At 42.6% G+C, this 9,216-nt stretch overlaps 1 protein-coding gene across 7 annotated transcripts in view; it reads left to right on the forward strand.

Moving 5' to 3' along the window:
• The window catches only part of PEG3 (paternally expressed 3), a 30,054-nt gene extending 21,084 nt beyond the window's left edge, over nucleotides 1-8,970 (forward strand). For all 7 annotated transcript variants that reach the window (XM_021707452.1, XM_008047865.1, XM_008047864.1 and 4 more), the window contains 3 exons: nucleotides 52-154; nucleotides 911-1,003; nucleotides 1,175-8,970. In XM_021707452.1, the coding sequence (XP_021563127.1) occupies nucleotides 52-154; nucleotides 911-1,003; nucleotides 1,175-5,379 (4,401 nt within the window). In that variant the 3' untranslated portion in view covers nucleotides 5,380-8,970. The remainder of the gene's footprint in view (nucleotides 1-51; nucleotides 155-910; nucleotides 1,004-1,174) is intronic.
• Nucleotides 8,971-9,216: the final 246 nt, after the last annotated feature.

The raw sequence follows: 9,216 nt of genomic DNA on the forward strand, positions 1-9,216 counted from the left end.
GCACATCCGTGGGGACAGATTCCATTGAGAGGTCTGTGCTTGACATTTTAGGATGCCGAATCATACCAAAACGTCGTGGACCTCACTGAGGAAAGGAAACCTCACAATACAATCCAGGACAACATGGAGAACTATAGGAAACTGCTGTCCCTCGGTAAGTAGCAGCTTCTCATAGTTACTTTCAGTCGAGTCATTGCTCTTTTCAAGCTGCAGGACATTAGAATCCAGTTAATATATTTGGACCTGAAGGGTAATAAGAAACCTTTGAAAGATTTCAAACAGGGAAGTAAATGAGGAGATTTGTATTTTTAAGAAATCTCTCTGTCTTCAGGTAAAGATACTTTGTACAGGATGGGAGACCTTCTTGCCATTAGAGTCGATACTTTTTCTAGAGCAATGGCACTGGGGGTTTTTAAATAGACATTCAAAATGGGATGCTGGGTTCCTGTGTGGACTCTCCTGGACAACATCTAGCTCAAGTGAATAGTAGACAGCTGTACAGCTCTGTAAGGTTGTGGGGCCTTAAGGAGCTCCAGTGTTTGAAGAGCAGGTGGAGAAAGAACAGTTCAGATGAAAGAGGAAGACCATAGAGGCCCGTGAAAAAGAGTAAATCAAGATCCAAGAGGTAGTATGAGAAGGTAAGGTGAAGGCAAAAAGGCAATACATTTGATTCAGGGGCACATGGGGGCCTTTGTACACATTTTCGAGTGGAGTCAGAAGAATTTATTAAAATGCAGATTAGAATGGGTTAAGGAATGGGTAGTAGGAAATGAGACAGCAGATGAAGCAGACATCCAAAGCATCAGATATGGACTGCTTCATATTTAGTAGTTCAGAGAAAGATGGAGATCAATTCATGGTGATGTGTCTCGGTGATGAATTTGAGCCATCCTATTATTCTTGTGACCAGGGGTGCAGCTGGCTGAAGATGATGGCCACTCCCACATGACACAGGGCCACTCATCAAGGTCCAAGAGAAGTGCCTACCCAAGCACCAGCCGAGGTAAGCACCAGGCAGATACCACAGAGAAGCCATATAACCAATGACGATAGGTATTGAGAAACCTACACTTTCCATTCCCAGATATCACAGAAGGGTGGTCTCCAAGTCACACTGTCATTTTGTACAAGTATAGGGTATTAGGAAGTTTTTACATTTGGGGTTTCTTCTCAGGTCTGAAAACTATGCCTGAAGCCAAAAAGTCAACCCATCGGCGGGGAATTTGTGAAGATGAATCTTCCCATGGGGTGATAATGGAAAAATTCATCAAGGATGTGTCACGCAGTTCCAAATCGGGAAGAGCAAGGGAGTCGAGTGATCGGTTGCAGAGATTCGCCAGAATGTCAGATGATAACTGGAAGGACATTTCGTTCAACAAGAGGGAGTCAGTGATCCAGGAGAGGGGTTATGAAGGGAATGCGTTTCGGGGCGGCTTTAGGTTTAATTCAAACCCTGTTTCCAGAAAGAGAGTTCTTGAGAGAAAAAGGCGCTATCACTTCGATACAGATGGGAAGGGCTCAACTCATGATCAGAAGGGCTGTCCCAGGAAGAAGCCCTTTGAATGTGGCAGTGAGATGAGAAAAGCCATGAGCATGAGCAGCCTGAGCAGCCTGGGCAGCCTCAGCTCCCCCTCCTTCACGGAGTCACAGCCGGTGGATCTGGGGGCAATGCCGTACGTGTGCGACGAGTGTGGGAGGTCGTTCAGTGTCATCTCTGAGTTTGTCGAGCACCAAATAATGCATACTAGAGAGAACCTCTATGAATATGGCGAGTCCTTTATTCACAGTGTGGCTGTCAGTGAGGTTCAGAAAAGTCAGACTGGAGGGAAACACTTTGAGTGTAAGGAATGTGGGGAGACCTTCAATAAGAGCGCTGCCTTGGCGGAACATCGGAAAATTCATGCTAGAGAGTATCTTGCAGGATGTAAGGATCAGGAGTATGAGGAGGCCTTCATGCCTAGCCCAACCTTCAGTGAGCTTCAGAAAATATATGGTAAAGACAAATTTTATGAGTGCAGGGTGTGTAAGGAAACCTTTCTTCACAGTTCTGCCCTGATTGAGCACCAGAAAATCCATTTTGGTGATGACAAAGATAATGAGCGTGAGCGTGAGCGTGGGGAAGCCTTTATGCCCAGCTCAACACTTAACAACTTTCAGAAAATGTATGGCAAAGAGAAAATGTATGAATGTAAGGTTTGTGGGGAGACCTTCCTTCATAGCTCATCCCTGAAAGAACATCAGAAAATTCATACTAGAGGAAACCCTTTTGAAAATAAGAGTAAAGTCTGTGAGGAAACCTTTATTCCCAGTCAGTCTCTTAAGAGGCGTCAGAAAAGTTACACTAAGGAGAAGCTCTATGACTTTAAAGATGGCAGAGATGCCTTTATGCAAAGCTCAGACATCAGTGAGCATCAGAAAATTCATTCTCGGAAGAACCTCTTTGAAGGCAGAGGGTATGAGAAATCTGTCATTCATAGCATGCCCTTCACTGAATCTCAGAAGAGTCATACTATAACAAGACCACCTGAAAATGAGGAGGATGAGAAGGCATTCACTATTAGCTCTAACCCTGATGAAAACCAGAAGTTTCCCACTATCGAAAATGTCTGTGAGGGGAAACCATATGAGAGGTCTGTTATTCATACTTTATCCTCTGCTGAAGCTCAGAAAAGTAGCAGTGCAGGGGGGTCCCACAAACCAAAAGTGATAGCAGAGTCTACCGTTCAGAGCTCGGATGTTATCAACCATCAGAAAGTTCGTGTTGGAGTGAGTGCCTGTGAGGGAAGGGAGTACAAGAGATCTGTTATCTATAGCTTAGCTTCTCCTAAGTCTCTGAAAAGTCACAATGGAAATGAACTGGTAGAATCTAATGAGAAGGGAGAATCCTCCATTTATATCTCAGACCTTAATGATAAGCGACAGAAGATTCCTGCCAGAGAGAAGCCTTATGAAGGAGGTAAGAATAACAGCTACGAGGAGTCTGTTATACAGAGTGTATCCCATGCCAAACCTCAAAAAAGTCTTACTGGAGAGGGGTCAGGTGAAATTAAGAAGGATGGAGAATTTTCTGTTCCTAGTTCAAATGTCCGTGAATACCAGAAGGCTCGTGCTAAAAAGAAATACATTGAGCGTAGGAGCAATGAGACCTCTGTAATTCACTCTCTGCCTTTTGGTGAACAGCAAATAGTTCGCTCTAGAGAGAAGCTCTATGAATGTGAGGAGTGTGGGGAGTCCTTTGCTTATAGCTCTGACCTCACCGAGCACCGTAAGATTCACGATAGAGAGAAGCCTTCTGGAAGTAGAAACTATGAACGATCTGTCATTCGCAGTCTGGCTCCTACTGATCCTCAGACAAGTTATGCCCAAGAGCAGTATGCTAAAGAGCAAGCACGAAACAAATGTAAGGAATTCAGGCAATGCTTTGATGCCAGCAGAGACCTCAATACACATCAGAAAATCAATGCCCAAGAGAAGTCCCATGGCAAGGAGTCCAATGGTGAGAAGATCCATAATGAGAAGTCCCATGGCAAGGAGTCTAATGGCGAGAAGATCCATGGTGAAGAGACTCATAGCAAGAAGACCTGTGGTAAGGAGATACGTGGTGAGGAGTCTCATGGCAAGAAGACCCATGATGAGGAGATTCATGGTGAGGAGTCTCATGGCAAGAAGACCCATGATGAGGAGATCTGGGGTGAGGAGTCTAATGGCAAGAAAACCCATGGCGAGGAGTCTCATGGCAAGAAGACCCATGGCGAGGAGATCAGTGGTGAGGAGTCTCATGACAAGAAGACCCATGGTGAGGAGACCCATGGTCAGGAGGGGATTGAAGACTCTGTCATTCAGGGCTCAGACGTGGAAGAGCCTCAGAAGGATGACCCTGATGACACGATTTATGAATGTCAGGACTGTGGGCTGGGCTTTGTGGATCTCATAGACCTCACAGACCATCAGAAAGTCCACAGCAGGAAGTGCCTCGTTGACAGTCGTGAGTACACACATTCTGTAATTCACACCCATTCCATCAGCGAATATCAGAGAGAATATACTGGAGAGCAGCTGTATGAATGCCCAAAGTGTGGAGAATCTTTCATTCACAGCTCATTCCTTTTTGAGCATCAAAGAATCCATGAACAAGACCAGTTGTATTCCATGAAGGGGTGTGATGATGGTTTTATTGCCCTCTTGCCCATGAAGCCACGGAGAAACCGAGCCGCAGAGAGAAATCCTGCTCTTGCTGGGTCAGCCATTCGATGCCTTCTGTGCGGACAGGGCTTCATTCATAGCTCTGCCCTTAACGAGCATATGAGACTTCATCGAGAAGATGATTTACTGGAGCAGAGCCAGATGGCTGAGGAAGCCATCATTCCAGGCTTAGCCCTCACTGAATTTCAGAGAAGCCAGACTGAAGAGAGACTGTTCGAATGTGCAGTCTGCGGGGAATCCTTTGTCAATGCATCGGAACTTGCAGATCACATCAGTGTTCATAAGGATGAGCCCTATGAGTATGGGTCCTCCTATACTCATACCTCATTTCTTGTTGAGCCCCTCAAAGGAGCCATACCATTCTATGAATGCAAGGACTGCGGCAAGTCCTTTATTCATAACACAGTCCTCACTAAACATAAGGAGCTCCATCTTGAAGAAGAAGATGATGATGAAGAAGAAGAAGGAGCTGTAGCGGCAGCCCAGGAGGTTGAAGCCAATTTCCTTGTTCCCCAAGAAGTTCTGCGGATTCAGGGGTCAAATATGGAGGCTGCCGAACCAGAGGTGGAGGCTGCCGAGCCAGAAGTGGAGGCTGCCGAGCCAGAAGTAGAAGCTGCTGAGCCAAACGGAGAGGCCGAAGGGCCAGATGGAGAAGCTGCAGAGCCGAATGGAGAGGCTGAACAGCCACAGCCCAATGGAGGGGCCGAACAGCCCAACGGGGATGCTGATGAACCAGATGGCGCAGGGATTGAAGACCCAGAAGAAAGAGCTGAAGAGCCAGAGGGAAAAGCCGAAGAGCCAGAGGGAGATGCTGACGAGCCCGATGGTGCAGGGATCGAAGACCCAGAAGAAGAAGGGGAGGATCAGGAGATTGAGGTGGAAGAACCATACTATGACTGCCATGAATGCACAGAAACCTTCACTTCCAGCGCAGCATTCAGTGAGCACCTGAAAACTCATGCGAGCATGATCGTATTTGAGCCTGCAAATGCTTTTGGAGAGTGCTCAGGGTACATTGAACGTGCCAGCACCAGCACTAGCACCAGCACCAGCACCAGCACCAGCACAGGTGGTGCTGATCATGCTGATGAGAAGTACTTCAAATGTGACGTCTGTGGACAGCTTTTCAACGACCGCCTGTCCCTTGCCAGACACCAGAATACCCACACTGGCTGAGAGCGTGGGGTAAAGTTTGGAAAACCTTAACCCAGGACTTGACCCTTACTAAACAACAGCAAATTCAAGCCAACCCATGATAATGTCTACGAAACTTACCTTAGTGTATGCACACGTGACTTAACATCAGACAACTCTAACTGAAAAGAGACTGAAGGCGGAGACTCCTTCAGTTGTAGCTCTTCCCATCAAATGTCAACGTATTGATGTGGGAGGCCACACAACACATATCTTACCTTTCATCCAAATAACCAGACTGAGGAGAAACCTTATATGTATTTGAGACTACAAAGGTTGCCTCAATCAACTGTAAATGACACTCCTTTAACCTATATATAATGTTTCCTGAGGTGTATATAAAACAACAAATCACAGCAAAACAGTGATCACATATATTTGGATTTAATATAATATACAGTTACAGTTTATTGTGCAGAGATACCTTTTCTGGTACTCTGATTTTTTTTTTTTTTTTGGAGGAGGAAGAGAGCAACAAATTAGAATATATTTGTAAGTGTCTTAGGTCCTGAGAAAGATTTATTGTGCATTATTTGAACCCTGCCAGTATCTTTTTGAGTAATTAGCTGTGTTTTGTTTCTTATTCTTGAATACTTGTGAAAGTGTAGGCATGAAAGATTACGTGTGTTTTACTCTTTACTGCTTGAAGAGAGAAGCACTTTTAGCTTCTTTCTGCAGCCATTTTGTCTGCACCAACACTTTGGAACCTAATGTCGTATAAGCCTTTACAATTCGCAGATTGGCCTTTTGTGACCCAGATTGATTGGTTGCGACATTGTGCGTACCTTGCAGTGGTTCTCATGCAAAAAATATTTCACTTTTTTTTAAAACCAACTCAATGTTCGATAGTGAATTCATAAAACCCGAAGCTTGTTCCTGTAAATCTTATGTCTTTGCCTTTAAAGAACGGGTTACAACCATCACTAGATCACGGTAGTGCCTAATGAAGGTTGAGAACCGAAGGAAAGGCTCTCATGCTGTAAATAAATAAGGATGCAGGCGAACGACCTTTTATCACTTCCTCTGTGCGCTTCCTGCCTTAAGTGACAAGTAGCAACATGGCTTGGGTCCTCTGCAGCTTTAGTGTGTGCTGCCACAAGTCAGTCTGTACCCTGGGTGCCCAGGAGCTAGTATCCTTAGATATTTCTACCGCTCAACTTAATTCTCTTCTTTCCCTACCCTAACTCTCTAACCCCATGTTTAACTTGCATTTTTAAACAAAAATGCTTTCTTTACAGTCAACCCAAGCTTAACATGGACTCAGGTTCCCCAGCAGCCTTAATTTGTTTTGTTAGCATCTGCTACTTATTTTTCAGCCCTCCCAAGTATTTCTGAGCTGTTCATTAGAGTGTCACGTTTGTTTCATCTCCTTAGTTTTCCTCTTAATCACAAGTTGACCTCATAGCTTGAGGTTTCCCGTGTCCTATTCTGTGGACCACCTGTGCTCCTTTGCTTCCCCTCCCCTCGCATAATGACTATATTAAAAATTTTTTTGGCCTTGTGTTGTCTGGAAAAAAAAATTTAAAATAAAAAAAATCTTATAAAAAGCAGATCTATAGATCAAGTGAGCAAAAGAGATAAGTGCAGATCACTTGAACAACAAAAACTAAAATACCCACTGGGGGAAATGTGTCTGAATCTTACTCTCCTAGATCAGCAGGATTGGGGCTCGTGGGGAGTGTATCAAATTTACACAGAAAGCCAAAGTCTAGGGAGATTATAAGAGCTGACAGCAAGAAGCAGAAATGAATAAGCCAAAGAAGGAAGTCTTAATACATCACCAGAGCTAGGAGAGAGAAGAGACAGACAGAAAAAAACACCGGAGGCAGGGATTGTGGAAGGCCAGGCTGGTGAGAATGAACTGAGTGGGGTGTCCTGGGCAGTTTGGAAGAAGAAGCCTTTGATGGCATGGTGTAGGTGAGAGTCTGCTGCATAGGAAGGCTGGAGGTTGGAATGGACATTGGGAAAGCTGAGAGGCAGTGAGGCACTGCCTGGGAAAAGGACTCTTGAAACAGAACTCAGTGTTGCTGTTAGGATGAACTTGGTGGAACTGTTGGCAATGTTAACTGGTAGAGTCTTTTCAGAAAACAACTTGCCAAAAGTCAGAGTGTCCATTCCAACTTAAGTCAGTGAAAAGTTAAATGGTAAACAATAGGGAAATGATTAAGTAAACGTATCTGTGGACTCTTATGCAGCTGTTTAAAAGTGATAATCATGAGTTATGTAGCAACGTCGAAATATATTTACGGAATATTAAGTGGAGAAAGCAGGACACAAAATTATATTTATACTACAGCTGTTAACTGTCTAAAAGTGTATGCTTATAGTAAAAAGCTGTTGTGTTGTTGTTGTAGGCTTATAGTTGAGCATTATTTTCTTAAATTCTTTGAGTGTTCTTTATGGTAGTGTTATTAAAAATTTTATGATCATGTTTCCATTGTGAACATAATTTGAACTCATTATCAAACACTTGGAAAATACAGAAAAGTGGAGGGAAATACTCATATCCCCACCATCCAAAGAGAGATATACTCTTCAGTATCTTGTTTGTTCTTGTTTCTGTGCACAGGTTTATGAGTATAACTATGTGAAGCTGTGTAATTAAAATAGCTGTTATGTTATCTTTGTGAAATTATGGTTAAGTACTTTCATCTTTATTTTTTCAAATGTCCCTTATAATAGTGTCCTGAAAACAAAGTGTATTATGTATGTTTCCATTACAAGCATAATATATACCCAGAGGAAAAATTAGGCAATACAATAAATTAAATTAGAAAAGAAAAAAAATTCACCCATATTCCCAACACCCAACAACAACTGTTAACATCTTGATCTGTTTCCTCCATCTTATTTCAGTGCACAAGCTTGTGATTATAACAGTGTTAAAATATATACATAAAATCTAAAATGAAAAGAAATGTGGAAAATAACTAAAATAGTATTGTCATTGTGGGATTATGGTTAAATATTTTGTCTCAAATTCTTTGAATAATTGGTGGTTTAGTAATAAATTGTGTGTATTTTTTCATTACATGGAAAACTTTGGAAGTTCAGGAAAGAAAGAAAGAAAGAAAGAAAGAAAGAAAGAAAGAAAGAAAGAAAGAAAGAAAAAATAAATTCATATTACCAACACTCAATAATAGTTACTGTTAATATCTTGATCTGAGCACCAGTTTGTGGTTATTAGGGTGTTATAAGTGTGCATAAATGTCAAAGATAGGAAGAAAGATGGAAAACAATTACATAGTTGTGTGGTCGTTGTGGGATTATGGTTATTTTGTCTCAGCTTCCTTGAATGGTCTTCATTGTTACAATAAGTGTTTTGGTAATCCACCTTTATTACATATATTTCCATTACATACAAAGTATGTGTTCATTATAGAAACTTTGAAGTTACAGTTATGTAGAAGAGAAACTCACCCATATTTTCATTATCCAAAGACTGTGGTTAACATCTTGATATATTTTCTTCATCTTCTGTGCACAGGTTTTTGGTTTGTTAATATGGTTGTGGTCGTTCTATCTATCTGTAATAGTGTCAACAATAAAAAATAAAATAAAGAATAAATATTTGCCAGTCTCTTCTTTTGTCTGTTTTTGGGTTTTTTTTTTTTTTGAGTCGGAGTCTCACTCTGTGGCCCAGGCTGGAGTGCAGTGGCATGCTCCCGACCACTGCTACCTTGACCTGCTGGACCACTGCAACCTCGACCTGCTGGGCTCCGGCGATCCTTCCGCCTTAGCCTTCCAAGTAGCTGCAACTACAGGCGTGCGCTATCACGCCTGGCTAGTTTTTGATTTATTATAGAGATGAGGTCTCAC

Source organism: Carlito syrichta, unplaced genomic scaffold (genome assembly GCF_000164805.1).
Source record: "Carlito syrichta isolate Samal-C Ts95f unplaced genomic scaffold, Tarsius_syrichta-2.0.1 Scaffold118001, whole genome shotgun sequence".
NCBI classification, from domain to species: Eukaryota; Metazoa; Chordata; class Mammalia; order Primates; family Tarsiidae; genus Carlito; species Carlito syrichta.